Source organism: Ostrea edulis, chromosome 4, assembly GCF_947568905.1.
Source record: "Ostrea edulis chromosome 4, xbOstEdul1.1, whole genome shotgun sequence".
Classification (NCBI taxonomy): Eukaryota; Metazoa; Mollusca; class Bivalvia; order Ostreida; family Ostreidae; genus Ostrea; species Ostrea edulis.
The window spans coordinates 16,180,909-16,201,852 of record NC_079167.1 but is presented as its reverse complement, the minus strand read 5'-3'; the positions used below and the strand labels follow the sequence as shown (position 1 = coordinate 16,201,852).

Genomic DNA, 20,944 nt, shown 5'->3' with positions numbered 1-20,944 from the left:
CTGGCCAGTCCATACGGACCATTGTCTCCTGCTGAAGGTACTGCTCCACCACCCTGGCGCGATGAGGACGGGCGTTATCATCCATCAGGATGAACTCAGGGCCAACAGCACCAGCGTAGGGTCTGACGTAAACATCGAGGATCTCATCCCGGTACCGCACTTCCGTCATTGTTCCTCTCTCCAGGACATGAAGATCTGTTCTTCCATCCCTGCTGATTCCACCCCAGACCATGATGGAACCACCACCATAACGGTCATGTTCACTGATGTTGGCATCATGGAAACGTTTACGTTGTCGTCGCCACACTCAGTGCCTCCTGTCTGTAAAGTCCAAACAATACCTGGACTCATCGGTGAACAGAACTTGAACCCAATCGTTCTGTGTCCAAGTGACATGATCTTCAGCCCAGTCCAATCGCTCCTGCCGGTGTCGAACAGTCAGAGGGACTCGAACACATGCCCTTCTCGAGTTGAGACCTGAATTGTGAAGCCGATTCCGTATCGTCTGAGTGGACACATTCACCCCCGAGGCGTTCAGGAGGTCGTTACGTAGGCTGGTTGCTGTCCAGAAGGGATGGCGTCGTGCCTGAAGAGCCACAAAATGGTCTTGGCGTTGGGTTGTCGACCTCTGACGACCACCCCCATGTCGGTGTGCTGCTGTACCAAAAGTTTGCTGTCGGTTCGAGGCCCTGTTTACAACGCTCTGGCTGACGTTTAGTGCATTTGCAACGTCACGTTGTGAATAGCCAGCGTCAAGCATTCCAATACATCTGCCCAGTTGTTTTGTCGTCAGGCGACGCCTTACACGTTGAGGGGGCATTGTGTTGATAAACGTAGTGTAAACACTCAAGTAAGTTTGAAATTTTAGAAAGAATCAGACACCAATGCCTGAGTGAAAATCGTGCAATGGTAGCAAAAGCATAAACTGTGATGAGAAACGCATTTCCCATGGCATGAAATGCACGTGCAAGTTTGTTGAAGACGTTTTTGATTTCACTTGGACACAATATTGCCAGTTATGCAGTTATTAATTTTTTAAACAGAAAAATATCTATGATCCTTATCAAATTTTGAGTATATATATATATATATATATATATATATATATATATATATATATATATATATATATATATATAGTTTGTAAAAAGAATTCAGTTTTGATACAGTAAATACACCCAATAATAAAAGTCAAGAAACACAAAACTCGAATAACATTTCACTGTTAGCGCTTTCGGCTTTAATGCCTCTTCAGACAGTTATAAAATATTTATATTTATATTTTATAATTTATAACTGTCTGAAGAGACATTAAAGCCGAACGCGCTAACAGTGAAATGTTATTCGAGTTTTGTGTTTCTTGACTTTCATTATTGGATATATATATCTATATCTATATCTATATAATTACAATTTTGGTTTGTACATTCATATAGTTCACAAGTTCCTCTGTTCCATATATCACATGACAGTGCCTGCTTTTACTTTGTGGGGGTGGGGGGGGGGGGGGGTGGGGATCAACAACAAATTCAATATTGCAAGGGCATATACTATGTAGATATGTTATTAGTTTCAAGATACTATCCTGTATATTAATTGTTACAGACGAATTATTCATAAATTTAATTACTCTACTTTACTCTTCACAGCAATGTGTTCAAGACGATATACTTTCATTTATAAAATGTGTTATACTATTGATTTCGAAAGTCATTTGCATGCCTGCCATCTGGGTCAAAGGTTTGTATTGTTTCTTCTCTGTCTCCGCAACGGAGAGAGTTCTTGCATCTCTGCATTCACAACACAATCTAAATCTGAGTAGTGGTTTATCAGCTCTCGCCAAACAGGGTCACACCGAAGAAGATATCTATCTCCTGCAATTATAGATAAACTCAATAAACAAAAGCAATTCTGACCTATGGAAATCAGTCATGGGCTGATAAATATCAGACATTGTTGATATTAGATTATTTATATGTGATAAGTAGGCATACATGTATTTACACATTGAAAATATAAATGATTTCCCTATCCCCCTGCCTACAAACTGGGTACATAAGCAAAACTCTTATTTACAAAGATTAAAAGCATCCTTCATTAGTACGAGTGTAGGATTTGGTAAATTCCGCCGAGGGAACAATATTTGCAGTCTAAATCAAAGCTTTGTCTGAGGGGAAATTTGCCTATCTAAAGCGAATAAACTATAAAGGATCATTTTTCTAATATGTTGAGAGAAAAACCTAATGAGAGAAAGAAAGAGAAAACGAGAGAATATGCAAACTAAAACAACCAAGACTGTTCCCACGAAAAGCTACATTAAATCGAAATATGATGAAAATAATTCAGATTCATGTGCTTCACCATGTAACATTGATTATAGAAAATATAAGACGTCATGGGTACTGACTAAAACCCGGTCTCGGTCCCGGTCTTCGGTCTCGGTCCCGTGACTAAAACCCGGTCTTCGGTCCCAGATACTTTTATTCGATAAAAACAGAATATATCAGGATATTTGAGCTCCATTTCTCAATAACTTAGGTATGACATCTCATGCCTGCATTCTGATAGTAAATTGATCATATTATTTTCTTCTTTCGTAAAATAATATGTGAAAACTCCGGGACCGGTGGGACCGAGAAATAAAAACAATGCTAAAAGCCGGTCCCGGTCTCGACATTTTTCTTCAATAGCCGCTTTAATCTACCTTTTCATAAAAAAGATAAGGACGTGATACTCAATGGCATCCCTGGGTTTTAGTCAGTACCCATTTAGACGTCATAGCAGTGTGAAACAAACATATCTACATCTCACATGTCCATTTCACATGGGTAATGTCGATCTCACACTGATAATTATTTGAGAATATACGATCAATATCTTAATCGCATCCCTAAGTCTTGATCAAACTTGGTTGTTACATGTACCTATGATGATGAGGCCCTTTCTGGCGCGAGTAAGAGCCACGTTAAGCTGATGTTGGTCCGTAATGAATCCCAGATTCTTCTTGCGCCAGCCCAGAGTAGATCGACGCTCTATTCTATAGTCCGGAAGTGATCTAACAGTGCTGAATATCACATAGTCCCACTCTCCTCCTGAAATTCATAATACCGTTTCCACATAATGATTATAGTAATGGAAAATGCATGTAATTTTTAATGGGAGAACATTACATTTTGCTTTCGTCTCACGATTAATTGAGTGTTTTGTGTTTAACGCCGATTTGGCAATATTTCAGTCATATTACGCCGTGAAATATGATCGATTTTGAAGGATTTTTTGTGTTTCCCTGACGGCTTCCAGTGAGCCTACTCTTTTTCGAAAACCAGAGAAACAATCTTTTACGTGCCAAGGGGGTTGTGACCCTTGACACGGGGCACCCCTTAACGTCCCATCCGACGGACAGTCGTCAAACGACTTCACTTTTGTCATTACAGGACTTCAACGGAAGGCATACCTTGGCTAGATACAACTGTGTTAACCTTTGAATTTATGAAACGTTTCTTCTTAAGGGCTTCTCGTATCGCAAAGCACTGTGCGTTGTACTGGGATATTACTTGGACGTGTTTTGTTTCCATTTCTTTATGAGACATCAAAAAACTGTACACCTTCACCTATTTAAGGAAAAATATTAAAGTCATTACTATATCAAATCAAAGTACTGAAAGTACTCATGGGAGTTGAACATTGTGGAAATTCAGTTAGAACAGATAGCACTGGAAGGGTAGGGGGATAAATGACTGAATATTATCATGATTTTAGATACAAATCAACTGTTGTTGTTTTTCAAAGCGTTACAACAGCAAACATGGATAATGGAAGGCCCATAGGCCACAACGCTCCTCGAGTAACTGAAGTCGTGTTGTTGTTTTCTAGAATTTCACCCCTTTATGTTCTCATGAAAAATGTGACCACATATTATGGCCCAAACATTCAAATCAATATGGTTAGCAATGCCTTGCAGTTATGAAGAAGTTTTTCCCCCTGTATATATACATTAAAGTTTAATCCTAGTTGTAGCTAATTCTAAGGATTCATTACTTGAAAAGGTAGTCCAATATGCTAAACTGTCACCTGAGTATACTACAGTCCTGTAGAGGATCAATGGAATGGTAAATAATTGTATAATAACTCAAAATAAATGAAATGCAAAAAAAAATAAAAATTGTCGGGCATCGGAGATGCACAAGCCGAGTTGCGCAAGGAATGGGCATAGAGGGAACCGGCAGAAAAGTTTACAAGAATTATCAAGCAGGGAGCAAAATTTTGCGTACATAAATTTCAGCCGACTTAAATCCTTTGTGACCTTGACCTTTAACCCTTGACCAAAATCAATAGGCTTCTTTGTCTCATCAAGGGCGATAATCCATCTAAGTTTAATTGAGATCCTATAATTTGTTAAAAAATTATAGTGCAGAAAACAAATTTTTTTCCAAATTTCAGTCTATTTATAGCCAGTGACCTTGACCTTTGACCTAGTGACCCCAGAATCGATAGGCTTCCTGGTCTTACTGAGGGTGACAATCCATCTAAGTTTGATTGAGATCGTATGATTCGTTCAAGAGCTATGGTGCGGAAATGAAACGTTGATGCGTGCCCGCCTGCCCGCCCAAAGGCACTTCATCAGATCATAAGGCTAGTTCGACTTCATCGCAACTCCGCTAAAAATGAAACACTAGTCAAATAATGTTATTTATTGCCAAGGTATTTGGGATATTATACTGTGGCTCAAACAGGGGGTGAATGAACCTGACAGTATGGGAAGCATATAGTGGAATCAAACTTGTGATGCTGGAAATCTATAGTGATTAATAAACTATACATGTACAAGATCCATAACTATTTTTTTTCAGTTTGTGAGGGAGAATCCTCATGTCTCTTTCATCTGTAGACAAATAAACTGTAGACAAATAAACAATGTGTTTTGACCAGAGCAATTTCCAATCCTTTTTGCAGCATAAATTCAACATTGTGGCAACTGGGTTAAACTTTGATAGTGAAGTAATACATGGCAGCACCTTATCCCATGCTCTTAAAATTTCTGTTTGACACACACTCATGACATCCACTCAAACATTACAGAGTGCAGCAAAATCCCATTGTAATAGGGGATTCAAAATGGATAACTGGTACAAAATATGGTACACACTATTCGAAAAGGATAATGAATTTGACATATTGATGTTTTGGAAAAGGAAATTCTGACATCGGGGCTCTAAGAGTTTTCAAACATTGTCATTTGATAAAAGTGTTCTACATTTTTAAAAATAGAGATTAATATGTCTTTACATACATAGGTGAGAAAGTTTCCATTATTCCTAGCCGAGACATACCATGTATGCGCAAAAAATTCATAAACAAATATCAAAATACTCACGTAGAAAATGTGGACCTTACCGTCATCAAGCGCAGCGAAACACGCCATTTCGAGATTTTCGCCGACGAAAGCTCGGTAACAGTAATGAATAAGGTACACTCATTTTGTATCTATTTTGTGACTTTCTTTATTAAAAGGAACAGTTCTCTAATGTGTAACGTGCAATTACTACGTAATTCAATAACTTGAAGCATGAAGCAGTTTCACTTTGCCACCGGATATAAGAAATTTTATTTCGTATTCCGATCCCGATCGAAAGTTGTTGACTGGGAATGACGTGTTTTAATTCAATATACATGTAACATCAAGCATTTTTTATATCACATTAAAAAAAACCCAAATATATACACATACACAATGTTGTAGAGTTATTTCTTGTAAATTTTCTGAGGTTTCGCACCATATTCGATATTTCGCGCCACGGTGTCAATAGGTCTTGTGTGCAGTTGTCGTTCGTTTCCCTATCAATGTTTATAGGTGACGCTGCGCTACAAACGACAATTTTCAACCTTATCTTTTATTTTTCTATGTCTATCAGTATCAATTTGATCGAAATCTTGTATTCAAATTGATTTGAATACAATATCATTGCATTTACTTACATGTCAATTATCAAAATTAGATTAATTCAGAAAAGTTACATGGATTATTTAATGGCGGATGTTTATAAAAGTTTATGTTGATTTACCTAGGAGTAAATCAGCTGACACAGAACCCCCGCTGACGACCACTATACAAATCAATACAAATTACTGCGCAGAAAAGTGCGTGATGACCCAGGGAGATTGAACATAGTTCAACTCCCAAAAAGTGTATCAAACTTTTTGTCTTTCAAAAGAGGACAACCAGGTCAGATAACGAAAGAAAAAAGCTGATATTTAGATTTGTCCTGTTTTATTACTGTGGTAATCTGCGAAATTTCTGAGAGAAAACAAAGGCTGAACATTTTGTATGTTCTGAAATTTAAAAATCCACCTCTGCAATTGGAAGTTGTAAATTTTATTACATCCCCGAACCATTAAAACTAAACAACAGGATTAAATCGCTTCCGATACATTACCTCTCTAAATATACGAAATCTACAATCAGGAATACTTGGCCAGGAAATTCTTACCACATGCTCTATTTCGGCCTTGTTGCTACGCGATTGTTGATTACCCTCTTCTGTAGCAACCGATAGACATTCCTCTTCTCCTTTGACGTGACAAAACAAAAGCGGAATTCCTGATGCTTGCCATATTTGTAGCGGCTTCTGAACTTTCCACTTTCCAGAAAGTCCACTTTTAAGCTTTCCATTGTAAAACTGTTTTGATGGAAAGTCGCATATCTTTGGATTCTGAGGAAATAAATCGTATCAAGCAATTTCTTGTTTCTATTTCTATGAATTCCTCTTTAATCAGAAACGCGTTACTCTTGATCATAATTAGCAGCAAATTAAATTGACAGATGAATAAATAAACAATCTGGTATTAAGCCTTTGGTGGGTTGTAACCCAACATTTTTAAGGACAGGTACAGTGTAGCTGTTTTTGTGACATTTTACATGTTTTGAATCCTATTATCAATATTTTGTATCTTTCTATATATTCTGTATTTTATATATACAACTGTATATTTTTATTATTTATTAAGTTCTTTGAAGAGGATGTGATCGAGAAGTTCAGAAAATCAATATTGAGGTTGTGGTAATCAGAGAAACAACCAAGAAACCAGAAATGTAAGAAACCAGCAAAAGGAATTTTCTGCACATATTCCCTTTCTTCCTACCGTACATCATGTAGTACAATTGTACGTGTTTGTCCTATAGGGAAACAACTAAAACAGTAGTGTAGGTATGAGTTAACAGTTGTCAAATAATAATTTTGTAAAATTACACGGAAAACGAAGATGTGGTCTTCCGTGAAAAGATTGTCGTTAAATTTGTATTCATTAAGAAACAGAGATACAACAGGCAAATGAAAAGGTGAAGATAACAAATAGTGATCAATCTCATAACTCCATTAAGCAATACAAAATAGAAAATTGGGCTAACACTGACCCCTGGATATACCAGAGGTGGGATCAGGTGCCTAGGAGGAGTAAACATCGGTCACACCCGCCGTGAGCCCTACATCTTGATCAGGTAAACGGAGTTATCCGTAGTCAAAATTAGTGTGCCAAGAACGGCACAATCAATATGAAAGAAGTCAGACAGCATTTGACCCAATGATAGGTTGTATTGGCAAACTAGATTGTTATAACGACCATATAATTTGCAAAATGCTGACTTTAAACAAGACTGTTGAAAACCCTGCACCATCAACTTGTTTGTCAGTAGCTTCCCTCGATTTAAAAACTGATCATACGCAGAACAAGCTCTTGCGTATTGAATGAGTTTAGAGATATAAACACCAAAAGGAATTCTTCCTCATAAAAATATAAAAAGAGGTCAGCTAACAATTCGTTTCCATGGGAATTCCAACAGATCTGATCACCAGACTACGAATATATTGTCAATGAGGAACTCCAGCATCTTTTTAAAATCAACTTCAGAGTACTTGTGCATAGAATCAGAGTGGTGTTTAGCAAAATAACTTTTGGAATGACTGATCACTAGATATGAATATTTTTCATTTTTGTTGACGAAACAACTGTCAATGATGTCAAAAAGTCTAGTCTTTGATTTTTAATATAAAACGTTTATCAAGCAATGTGAAGCCTGGTGGAAAAGACATTTTCCCTCAACAGTTATTTAAAGATCACAATGTATTGCGGAGTAATATGTGCGCAAACAGATACATTAATATAGAAGCAACTGCATTTGGCCGCGGGTTTTAAAAACCTCATTGATGATAATTACTATACAAAAGAAGTATTTACCATTCTGTACTGAAACTCTAGAAATACAGCATTTTCAGCAGAACGTTCGAACAGAGATCTCGACAGTCCCAGTTCTGCCGCCTCTTGACAAATGATGATTGGTTGGAGTTGTTTGTGATCACCGATAAGAACGACTTGCTCCGCTTTAGTAGCAATAATTGGCACCATAGTTTCTGGTTCGGTGCACATCCCCGCTTCATCTATTATGAGCTGAAAGATCTTGCCTTTTGTCGCTTTAGAAAATTTTGGGTTTGATGCAACGGCGGTTGTACAGAAAATGACGTCATGAAGTTTTAACTCCTCTTGCGTTGCCTCCGAGAGTAACTTTTTATATTTTATGATATTATCCGGTTCAATATTAGTGCAATCTAAGTTTTTTATGAAGAACTTATCAAACTTCATCAGTTTTTCTGCGAATGGTTTTCCTTCTTTTCGTATCAAGTTATGGAGGGATACATCGGCTAAATCCGGATCTGGTCGGTTGTCTTTGCACGAACTCTGGTTTAGGTAATCTCTGCCTGGTATAGGGTATATTGTGCTTTCAAGGGAACTTCCGTACATTCTCGCCATGTTGGGACAGAGATCTGGTACGTGTGATCTAATCCATCCTATATTGGAGGTAAAATAACAGAAATATGATCAGGAAAATTTTCAATTATAAAACGAACAAATGTTAGAAAATTGTAGCATTCCTGTAAAACTGATATGAAAATTATCAATATTTTTTGTTGTGCAATACATACTTGCCACCAGATCAACAGATTTGTTAGATGGACCACAATACACAACTTGTTTGTGGTCTCCACCGTGCTTTTGGTACTTCAGATTGATTTGCGTAAATAACAATACGAGCTTTATTCCAGCCATAGTCTTTCCTGTGCCTGTTACGATAAATAGGATGGGTGTATAATCGATGCATTTGAATAGTCCTAGTTCCGGATTCATTCCACGTTTAGTGATTCAAAATATTTGATACCATTTTCAATGATAATGAAACTCCCAAATGGAATATTAGAATTTAATAAAACATGCTCTTGAATGTTTACTTCTTAGGTTTGACTCAGTCATAGCATAAGCAGGGCTCCAACTCATGACTAGGACTTAAGACGGAAACATGCAAGGTGAAGATAACGAACAATGATCAATCTCATAACTCCTACAAGCAATACAAAATAGATAGTTGGGTAAACACGGACGCCTGGACACACCAGAGGTGGGATCAGATGCCTAGGAGGAGTAAGCATCCCCTGTTGACCGGTCACACCCGCCACGAGCCCTATATCTTGATCAGGTAAACGGAGTTATCCGCAGTCAAAATTAGTGTGCCAAGAACGGATTAACAATCGGTATGAAACACGTCAGACAGCATTTGACCCAATGCGAGGTTGTATTGACGAACTAGATCGTTATAACGACCATAGAATTTGCGAAATGCTGTTGAAACCCCTGTACCATCAACTTGTTTGTCAGTAGCTTACTTCGATTTAAAAACTGACAGTACGCAGAACAAGCTTTTGCATATCGAATCAGTTGAGATATATAAACACCATATGCAGGTGATAATGGAATATTGCTACATAAATATGGGAAGTTGACGATGGAGAAGATGAAATCATCCCGTTTGTCATACAGTTGAGTTGTCAGTTTACCGTTAATGTCTACTTTCAGTGTCTACTTTCAATAAAATATCTAAGTATGAAGCAGAAGTGGACGACTCTGTGGTGTCCTTTATTTCGAGCTCACAGGGATATATCAAATCGACATATGAATGAAAGTTATTATTGTTAATAGACAAAACGTCATCGATATATCTAAATGTCGAATTGAAGGCAACAGCGAGAGATGAGCATCATGGGTCTTTTGCATATGGGCTTAAAACAGGTAATTCACCTAAAGCTGGTAACGTCTCAATATGAGTGAAGAATTCTAGAAGGGACGAAAAGTAAACAAACAAATGAAAAACATACAATTTACATATGTACACAGATGTCAGTTTTAAAAGGATGTTGCTATTTACAACCCATATTTTACATGAGGTCCTTTTTGTTCAAATCTCATTTCTGCACATGTCTGTAGTAACATTCCAAATATCTTTGTGTACTGACAACTTTTAATTCTCATAGCTGTTTTGTAAGCTTAGTGTCCATTGGATATCCTTTTCGTATAAATACGAATGTCACAGGTGATGTGTCTCAAAAACAATTAGAAAATAAATTCTGCAACTCTCTGATTTGTTATAGCAATGTTGAATAGACAATAACAAATGGATACCGTTACAAAATCTTTGCGACGTGAAGGTCTTCCCGAAAATACTCACGAATTAAACGATCGGCATAGCAGTTTCAAATGATTAATAAATGAAATATGTACTGTGACTGTTGACAATTTAGGCTACTGACAAACAAGCTGATGTTTCAGGGCTTTGAACAGTCTCATTTAAAGTCAGCATTTCGAAATTTCTATGCTCATTATAACGATTTAGTTTGCCAATACAACATTTTTTATTTTGTCAAATGCTGTGTGACGTGTTTCATACCAAAGTTGGGCCGTTCTTTACAGACTGATGTTGACAACGGATTACTCCGTTTTTTCTGATCAAGTTATAGGGCTTACGGCGGGTGTGACCGGTCGACAGGGGATACTTACTCTTCCTTGGCACCTGATCCAATCTCTGGTATATCCAGGGATCATATTTTGCCCAAATCTTTATTTTGTATTGCTTATAGGAGTTATGAGATTGATCACTCTTCGTTTTCTTCACCTTTCATACAAAATATGTGTTCACGTTTGAATTCATCGTATCTAACACTACATTTAAACATTCGAATTTAGATTGCCATAGCAATATTGAAAGCCACATTTTAACCATTATTCACTTTTTACTACCTAAGAAAAAAATCCCAGTCCTAAATTGTGATATCATAGACATCATTTTAAAGAAATAAATTATTTTTCAGTTCAAATTTATAGAGAACTTGTAATGAAAAGGGACTAACCAGGTGGTCCTTGTATGAGGGTAAATCTTGATGAGAGAGCTTTCTTAATAGCCTCTAACTGCTTTTCGTTGTTTGGCTGAAAAGCATCGCTGATCACATCGTATTTTGACTGTTTTGCTATTTCTAAATGGGTTTTGTCTGCAAACCAAAGAGTAAGACCTAAACAAATTAATAAAACGAAAACATTGATTAACGCTATTCTATTGCTTTGTCAGTAAGAAAGTTACCTAGATGAGGAATATTATTTCTTGTAGCTATTGATTTTGCAAGTAGTGTTGCTGTTGCTAATCCCTTCAAAGCATCTTCAATGTGCCTGAAAAGTGTAGAAAAACTCTAAAAAAGGCATTTATTACAATTTTAGTCATTCTCCGGAATTTAAAGGATTTCAGAGCCTACCTGTCTGACTCAGACATTTGAAGAATTTCAACAGCACAAATTGGACGAGATTTGGCATCAGTCATTGAGGAAGTTGGGTTGAGGCTATTTTTATGTAGCTTGAACTTCACTTCAATTTCTCCACTTTTTGCAACCTTCTTAAATAACTTTGTCTCTCCATGACCAACCCATACCCATCGTTCATATGGTGAACAGTCATTGTTTGGTCGCGAAGGAATTCCATTTACCAAATCGCACCGGATGCATATAAAATTTGTTTGGTATGAGACATGGTCCTCTTCATTCTCTTCGTTGTGCCATCTGAAATCCATGTCTCTTTGCTGACAGAACTTCTCGAGAAGAACGAAAGAACCGTCAAACCTTTCGGATGCAAGAAAACCAACTTGCAAATCATTTATTACTATTGATATAGATTTTGTTGCGTTCATTACCGATTCCATTCTGAATATGTTTAACCATCGTTGAATATACTCAGATAGTGTTATTCGTCCATTGCCTGCATGCTTAGTCGCAAATGTTGCAAAGCACCGCACTGGATCGGACATGTGTTGAATACAACATTTTACGTTCTTTGTAAGTTCTAAGAGTTGAATAACTGGCGTCCGCATTCCTCCCATTTCTTCAGCTCCAATTTGAATAGGAAGAATCTGGCCTTTGCTGAATGTCATACTGAATTCAGTATATTGTTTCCCGATGACACCATCGTTTGTTTCAGAACTTGCATCGTAGTGTGTACCTTGACATTCACGGACAGTTGTTAAAACTTCAGTCTCTACGAAATCATTTCCTTGCAATGAATTCATATCACCTGTAATGACGGACTGTAACAGTTTTTTCCATTTCCTACAGGGAAGGAAGGTTACCTTCTGATGAGGATTTAAATTCACTGGTTCTCTTCCAGAATTCGATACATCTGAAGAAAATGCGAGTCCTGAATAGAGTCGCTGCTGCCATGACAGGGTTAGCAAATGCCCCCTTCCATATTTCTCTTCTAAATCTGGGTTTTTCTTCACTTTCAGTAAATGATATTGAATATCACTGCATGTTTTTGCAAATTCTCTAAAGCCAGGAAGGCAAACTAGAAGAGATGTTTCTGACGCCGATTTCACCAAGCCATGCAAGAATACAGGCTGTTTTCGAAGTTGTTTTCCCCAATGCAGTATCCGACATTGCCTTTCAAATTCTCTGGGTCGGCGTCTATTGATTTTCTTACACAATATTTCAACTTCATTTTGAGAATATGGTGATTTCGCATTGTCAAGTACAGCGTTGACTAACCGATTTGCTATCAAATCGGCATATCGCCTAATTGGAGACGTGAAATGAACGTATGGATATATTCCTAAAGAGAAATGCATTTGTCCGTGAGATGATCCCGAGCATTGATAAGATGACTTCTCTTGAAATGAGATCCAAGACTCATATGCCATTGCTTGGTGTGGATGAAATTCATCAGTGCCGACTAACTTTTGTATATTTTTGAAGTTCCCTTTCTCATAATCTGAGACCAAATTTTTCCATATATGATTTTGTATTGGTACATGCTGTGATAGTTGGTCTTCAGGAACTTTGTCAAAAGACAATGTGGTACTTGTTGGAAGAATGTGGTGTTGAAGTGAGAGAACAAAATTTGCAATGATCGGATAATGTTCTAACCATTCTTTAACTCTGCAAGATGATGGTTTGTTTTGAACACGAAGAGGGACACAGTCAGGAAACGTTTTGATCAACATTTGACCTATATGTCGATTTGCAAGAACCATGCATTCTTCAACCATGATATGTGCATCGAGGGATTCAAAGTATGATCCACTGCATTCATTGTATGATGATTCGAATGGAAACGAAAAAGCCCTATTTCCCAAGCGCCTGTGTCGAATATGCTTGGTAATATTATGCAATATACAAAATTCTTCCTTGAAATCATCCATTTCCACAGCTTTTGACAATATTTGCTGAACCTCGAAATATGTAAATCGTCTTCGAGATTGAATGACTGTGCGTTTGACATCCCATTTCAAGATGTTTCCCAATTTATCCATATTGAAAATAATTGAAATAGTTTTTCTTTTCTTTTGAGGAAGAAGACTACATATCCCCGCTCCCAATGGTTCAGGAAGCATATGGTATGGGGAATAGTTTTCACCTGGATAAAATGTTGTTGATCTCTCTTGTGCTTCTAGATCAATAGGGTCATTTTTCTGCACGAAACTTCCTACATCAGCTATGTGAACACCGATTTCAATTTCGTTTTTTGAGATTCTCCTTACACTAAGTGCGTCATCTAAATCCATCGATTCTTTTTCATCAATTGTGAAAACACGGACACTTTCCGACAAATCTGTTCTTTGTTCATCACCATTCTGATCTGACACATTGTTTAAGATTTCATTTACCTTCTGTACTGTATTTTCCCGATACAAAACAGATACATGGTTCCGTAAGCAAAGCATTCTCAGGGAAGTTTTTATATCGCATCTTCCATCATATACTCCAATGACAGCCCCAAGAGGAAAGATTTTCTTCCACTCAATAAAACATACAATGAAAATATATCTTTTTCGTTTTGAATGATCTATATTTTTCAGTCGATCGAGTTTCAGATCCATTGTTCTTTCGTCATACTTATAAATTTCAACTTGAGAATTTTGTTTTCTATGCAGGACATGTATTTTTGGAACTGTTTTGCATAAAGGCTTCATATGATACATTGTATGCTGATCAAGGGTACAAACGAAGATAGGATTCTTCGACAACGTTTCATTCGTTTTTGTTATCCCGATGACTTCTCCATATGTTTTGCTTTTAGAAAATTTAGTACAAGTTGTTGACCGTGATGAAATGTTTGATGTGTTCTCACGACTTTCCAAAATTTCAACAACAACGTGATCTTCATTAAAAACCTTTCCACATTTTGATCGTCCTGATATTTCAATTTCTTCTGCACCATCAAAGGTCAAACACAGTGCTTTGTGGGGGTTAATAATTTTGATTTCACAATGTTTGTACATGTGAGGACACGTTTCACATTTCCGAAGGCTATCGTTTGCGTCGAGCATTTTTCGATAAATATCGGTTTCTTTGGATTTAAAGCTTTTTATGAATTTGTCTGATAAATCAAAACCGTTTATTAACAGGTTTTCTTCGACATTTTCCGTTTGGTTTTCTTTACTGTACATTTTGCATGATTCTTCATAAAAGTTTTCTTTATTTGGTTCTGTATCTTCTTCCACATCTCTAAAACTGTCGTCTGATGAAAAATCTTCTTCAAGTGATTCAAAATTCCAATCATGCTTCTTAGGCAATTTGGGACGTACTGTTTCAAATTCACCTGCATATGATACTAATGAATCATTTGTTTTTCTACCACTAGACGCATGGATCTTTCGTGGCGCTTGTTGTAGCTGAGGACTTTCCTGGTGCTTTTCATAAGAATGTTCTTCACGTTGAATCATTTGTCTTCTATGTCGTTTGCATCTGGGTTTACGAGCCGGAAAATCAAAGTCTGTTACATCTTTCCAGGAACTGAATTGGGTACCCCTATCAGCTATCGCATTTTGAATTTCTCCAGTTTTAGTTTCCTCTTTCCATGAGGCAGAAGTTTTCACATGGTGATTCACATTATGTCTTGCTTTTGCTGAAAAAAAATGTCTGAAACTTAGGGATGGAAGATTTTTAAAATATCAAATCAGACGTGTTTATAGTCAACACTTACGTCTGCTACTTGATTTTTTCTTGGAAGTTTTATGTTCATATTTCCTTTGTGACAGAGACTGGAAGATGATACATCATAATCACTATACTAGTGTGGAGTTGAGTGTCAATCTAATATGATCCCAAAGTACTTATTGTGTAGCTAGTAAAATAGAAAATATGTCCTACCATAGCAAAGTCATAAGCGTTTGTGTCTCTTATCCACTCCTCATCAGGTTCTGTGTCGCGCCTTGGCATTTGTTGTCTCCGCCTTCTGGATACAAATCCCTTTAGATAAAACTCAAAAACTTATTTTCATTAACGGCATTTGTTGGCGTTACATACCCTATTCATTGATGTTACATCAGAATAAGTAAAAGGCACTAACCCTTCGGACAAGTACTCAACAAGCAAGGTTACGTATCACTGCAGGTGTTAGCACAATAACGAAATATTTTGACTTGAGTTCATAGTATGCAGTGAGTCTTAACGACACTTGCTACAAACTTCCCCCCCCCCCAAAATGATGCAAGTGAAAACAAGATTTATAGTGTTATAAGAGAAATGAATACAATTTACCGTATCAGTTCCATCGTCAAACGCTCGGCTAAGGTGTGAATGTCACGGGTCCTCGGAGATGATCTTAAAAACGGATGACCCGTGTCACAGCAAGTGTGGCACGCTAAAGAACCCTCACTGCTCAATGGCCGTAAGCGCCGAGCATAGGCCTAAATTTGAAGCCCTTCACCGGTCTTGGTGACGTCTCCATATGAGTGAAAAATTCTCGAGCGAGACGTTAAGCAAGATACAATCAATTTACCGTATTGAATGTAATTTATTCCTATTTGTCAGTTAAGTCCAAAGCAGTCAGGGGAATTTATATTGAGCTATAGAGAGAAGGGTAATATTCTTCAAATTTTGAAAATCATAGAAAATTTACAAGTCACTTATCTTTATAAGGATTTTATATTTGTACTTATTGCAACAGAACTAAGCCAAAAATATATATCAAACCTTGCATCCATTCTCGTTTTGTTTGTCTCAAGTGTCTTTAACTATTGGCACTGTACCAAAAATTTATGAAATCCCTATATCGGTCTAGTAAAAACTCAAACGTGTGGGAATAATAAAGCATTACATTGCACTAGGATTAAAAATAAACAAAATCAACCAGTACCATTACTTTCCATCAAATTACTACACTATAATCAAAACTAAACGAAATCAATCAGTATAAAAAAAATGATCATATAATGAACATGTTTGAACATTATGGTGGCATATTTTTGCCCCTTATATGCAAGATAAATTATGTCAACATGCGAGAAAAATAAGTCAACATGCAAAATAATTATCAACATGTAAGATAATTATGTCTACATGCATGATAATTATGTTGACATTATGTGTATATGCAAGTTACCAATCTGATTTTTCTTTTAATGTAAAAACAATCTTATCTTAATGTTGGCAAATTTACTTCCTAACGCTAGTATCTAACATCATACAAGCAAAATGCAACATAATTATGTTGACATGCGACTCACTAAAGTCAACATGCAATATAATTATGTCAACATGCAATATAATTATGTTGACATGCAACATATTTATGTTGATATGCGACTTAATTATATTAGCATGCAAGATATTTATGTAGACATACGACTTAATTCTCTGAAAAGAACTGTAAGTTGCATGTCAGCATAATTATTTTGTATATTGACATAGATATGTCGCATGTCAGCATAATTATCTTGTATATTGCCATAAATTATCTTACATGTAGGGGGCAAACATATGCCACCATAGAAATTACCCCATGATTTGTTTCTTGTGATTTTTCGTTGTCCAAATCTGTGTTAAAACGGAAAACTGAAAAAAATGACAGTTTCAGTCAGCTGGAAATATATTGGCATGATTATGATTTTCATATGAATCCATATCAAGTCTATGATAAACGTTTAAGTGACAAACATAGAAATCAGAAATCATAGTGTACAAGGTGAAGATAACGAACAGTGATCAATCTCATAACTCCTATAAGCAATACAAAATAGATAGTTGGGCAAACACGGACCCCTGGACACACAAGACATGGTATCAGGTGCATAGGAGGAGTAAGCATCCCCTGTTGACCGGCCACACCCGCCGTGAGCCCTATATCTTGATCAGGCAAACGGAGTTATCCGCAGTCAAAATTAGTGTGCCAAGAATGGATTAACAATCGGTATGAAACACGTCAGACAGCATTTGACCCAATACGAGGTTGTATTGACGAACTAGATCGTTATAACGACCATATAATTTGCGAAATGCTGACTATACGCAGAACAAGCTCTTGTATATCGAATCAGTTGAGATATATAAACACCATATGCAGGTGATAATGGAATATTGCTACATAAATATGGGAAGTTGACGATGGAGAAGCTGAAATCATTCCGTTTGTCATACAGTTGAGTTGTCAGTTTGCCGTTAATGTCTACTTTCAATAAAATATCCAAGTATGAAGCAGAAGTGGACGACTCTGTGGTGTCCTTTATTTCGAGCTCACAGGGATATATCAAATCGACATATGAATGAAAGCTATTATTGTTAATAGACAAAACGTTATCGATATATCTAAATGTCGAATTGAAAGCCACAGCGAGAGATTTTTTCTTCTCGCGTAGAAGTTTTTGAATAAATTCTGCTTCATATGAATATAGAAATAGGTCAGCTAACAAAGGAGCACAATTCGTGCCCATGGGAATTCCAACAGACTGTTGGAAGACCTGATCACCAAAGACCACGAAGATATTGTCAATGAGGAACTTTAGCATATTTTTTATTTCAACTTCAGAGTACTTGTGCGTGAAATCAGAGTGGTGTTTAACAAAGTAAGTTTTTGAATGACTGATCACTAGATATGAATATTTCCGTTTTCCGTTTTTATTGAAGAAGCAACTGTCTATGATGTCAAAAAGTCTAGTTTTTAATTTATCGTGAGGAATGGTCGTGTATAGTGTTGAAAAGTCATAGGTTTTAATGTTATTGATTTGGGAAAAAATCTGCGATTTCAAGTTTACTAAAAGATCTTTAGAATTTTTTAGAATCCACATTTGATTAACACCACTTCTGGCATATGTAGTCGCACAGTAAGTTGGAAGTTTCTCCTTCACAGCTGTTAATATTTTCTTGAGGAGCAAAGATAGGGGCTTGGTAGAGCACTTACTGGATCCAGCAATGTATCTTTGTTTGTAAGGGTTTTTATGTAGTTTAGGAATCGAGTATACAATGTGTAGGTACGGTAACTCATATTCATTCGACCCATTGACTGGGATATTAAATGTGTCTAAAACTGAAGCATGGTTTTGAAGAATTTCATCTTTTGAAAGGGTAGTTGGAGTATAAGTATTATTACCAAAGGTGGAATTAATGCCAAGTTCGTTTAAAATACAGTTGTAATAATGAGCCTTAAAAACAAAGACAATGTTGTTACTAGCTTTGTCAGCTGGAACCAAAACATATTCTTCATGTAACCTATTTAATTCTTTTATCACTTCTGGTTTACTAAACACAGAAGGATAGATGGTACGTACTTTTGTTTTCATGTGTCTAATGCGGGATTTTAATATCCCTCTTATGCTTTTAACCCATTCTGACAATGTATCAAGTTCTTCTTTTTCATATTTAGGCCATCGTCTGGCATAATCTTTGACAGAATTCATAATAGAGGTTTATAGAGTGTCACAACAATAACTGATTTTGATTGATTTTCATTGTGTCGTGAAAATTCTGACACAGATTTAAACTCAAACAAATCATTACAAAAATCACTGACTCGCAAATTAACACACTGTGGGTTTTTTTTTGTTGGTATTGTACTAAATATCGGTAGACAAAATACCTAAGTTTTAGTTTCACAATCTTATGCTTTCAAATCTACTACCGTCGTAAAGTGGTTATATATTGATAGATAAAAGACTAAATTAAATGTTTAGTTTAACAATCTTATGCTTCCATATGTCCGCCGTAAAATTTATTAAGATACAATGTATTACCAAAATGGGCGTGAAACCCCAATCAATCAATCAATCAATCAATCAGATATGTGCAAAAACAGTATCTTTAGTAGTTAGTTTTATTTATCTTTTATAATATGAATTTTACTCACAGTTAGCGAACACTCCGCACACGAATTTGACGAAATCCTGTACATGAAAATACATTATAGTTAACAAACAACGAGTAAATTAATATTAATGATTGTACCTTGGTGACGGCAGAAAAAATACGAATTATACATGTATATAGCCTTAAATGAAAAATTCTTTCCAACAATCTCTGGAAAATACAAAAGAAAACTTCATAGGTTACTAAACTACCTCGAACACACACACACACACACACACACACACACACACACACACACACACACACACACACACGTGTAGATTCAGATGGGCTGTGCCCACCGTGTGTGCGTCCTTAAATTTTTTTCTGTGTATGGTTAATCAAAATAACAAAAATTCCAGTTTTAAATTTTAAATATTCAAGAACTTTATCACTAAAAATAAAAGAATTAGAAGTGCACATGATGATCCAGTGCTTATGGAATTTTAAGATACTATCATAGGACATGGCTAGCAAGTACTGCAACCATAGAGATGGAAAATAATTATGTAACTTACCATCTTAGATATCTGTTAACCGTTAGCGTGTGACGACTTTTCAATACGTAATCGATAATCTAGTTTTTCATAAACTGGCATACTTTATATATCATGTTGTTTCATTTTCGTTTCTCTGAAATGTGAAAAAATGAAATGTAGTTGGTTACCGCCAAAACAGTAATAACTATTCATTATTTCTATTCAGACCTGCCAAACTGACTAATCCGTCCAAGTGGTGAATTATGGTTTAAATATTCTTTTCATTTCAAATATTTCACCTGAATGTAAACGTTGAGCATGGTATACAATTACACGTCATGATATTGTGCTTCTAATCAAAAATCAATACTGCATACATTTTTATTTTCTATAGAAATCGCCAAAATCATTTTGTTAGTTCTACTTGTTCAACATTCAATTGATACTTCCAGGTAATCTTGCTTCGAGGCAATGAAATCTTTTCATAGGATGTAAACTGTTTGACACCCCCCCCCTCCAATCAGGTGATGTTACAAGGGTTTTGAAAATTTCGTTTAAAGTTCTTTATCGTCAATTTTTCATTCATTGAATTTAAAAAAAATACACACAAATGCATATACATGGGGTTCACTTGATATACACACTCCGTCTTCATCTTGTACACTTTTCCAAAAGCAAATGCAGTAGGTTTTTTCACAACCAGTTCGAGTCTTGTGTTGATGGGTGTAATGCTGAATCCAACAGTGTAAAAAGTAGAATCATCAATCAATATTATTTTTATGCCATCTAGGTCAAAGGGTAGGATTCTGTTCTCGGTATTCGTGAGCTTTACTACTGTAGACGTGGAGATGCTGGTCTTGCGAATTTCACGATGATAAACTTTTCACAAAATTTATCAACACGCGAAACATATCTTAGGAAAAGTTCATCTGATCATGTTAGCAAATAAACAATAATTCGTGCCAATCTAGAAATTATGAAAACTATAGT

The 20,944-nt window shown here is 36.3% G+C and overlaps 1 protein-coding gene across 3 annotated transcripts; it reads right to left on the bottom strand.

Moving 5' to 3' along the window:
• Positions 1–1,608: 1,608 nt before the first annotated feature.
• On the bottom strand, positions 1,609–20,101 carry LOC125672131 (helicase with zinc finger domain 2-like). Of its 3 annotated transcripts, none has more exons than XM_048908249.2 (14): positions 19,994–20,101; positions 19,477–19,513; positions 17,101–17,192; positions 15,507–15,605; positions 15,340–15,397; positions 11,625–15,261; positions 11,456–11,541; positions 11,229–11,366; positions 8,976–9,113; positions 8,233–8,840; positions 6,489–6,710; positions 3,455–3,611; positions 2,925–3,092; positions 1,609–1,874 (listed from the first exon to the last, which is right to left on the bottom strand). In XM_048908249.2, the coding sequence occupies exons 1-14, from the start codon at positions 19,994–19,996 to the stop codon at positions 1,735–1,737; spliced, it is 5,583 nt and encodes a 1,860-aa protein (XP_048764206.2). In that variant the 5' UTR covers positions 19,997–20,101; the 3' UTR covers positions 1,609–1,734. The 3 variants fall into 3 exon arrangements, with proteins under 3 accessions (XP_048764206.2, XP_048764207.2, XP_056018052.1); XM_048908250.2 differs by having other exon boundaries at positions 17,137–17,192; XM_056162077.1 differs by lacking the exons at positions 1,609–1,874; positions 3,455–3,611 and having other exon boundaries at positions 2,932–3,092.
• Positions 20,102–20,944: the final 843 nt, after the last annotated feature.

Excerpts from the sequence above, each read along its gene's own strand:
- LOC125672131 (XM_048908249.2), bottom strand. Across the intron at positions 15,606-17,100 it reads CATATGTTTGCCCCCTACAT|GGATTTGTATCCAGAAGGCG; the intron begins GTAAGATAATTT and ends TTTTATCTAAAG. Across the intron at positions 9,114-11,228 it reads CCTCATACAAGGACCACCTG|GCACAGGAAAGACTATGGCT; the intron begins GTTAGTCCCTTT and ends TTATCGTAACAG.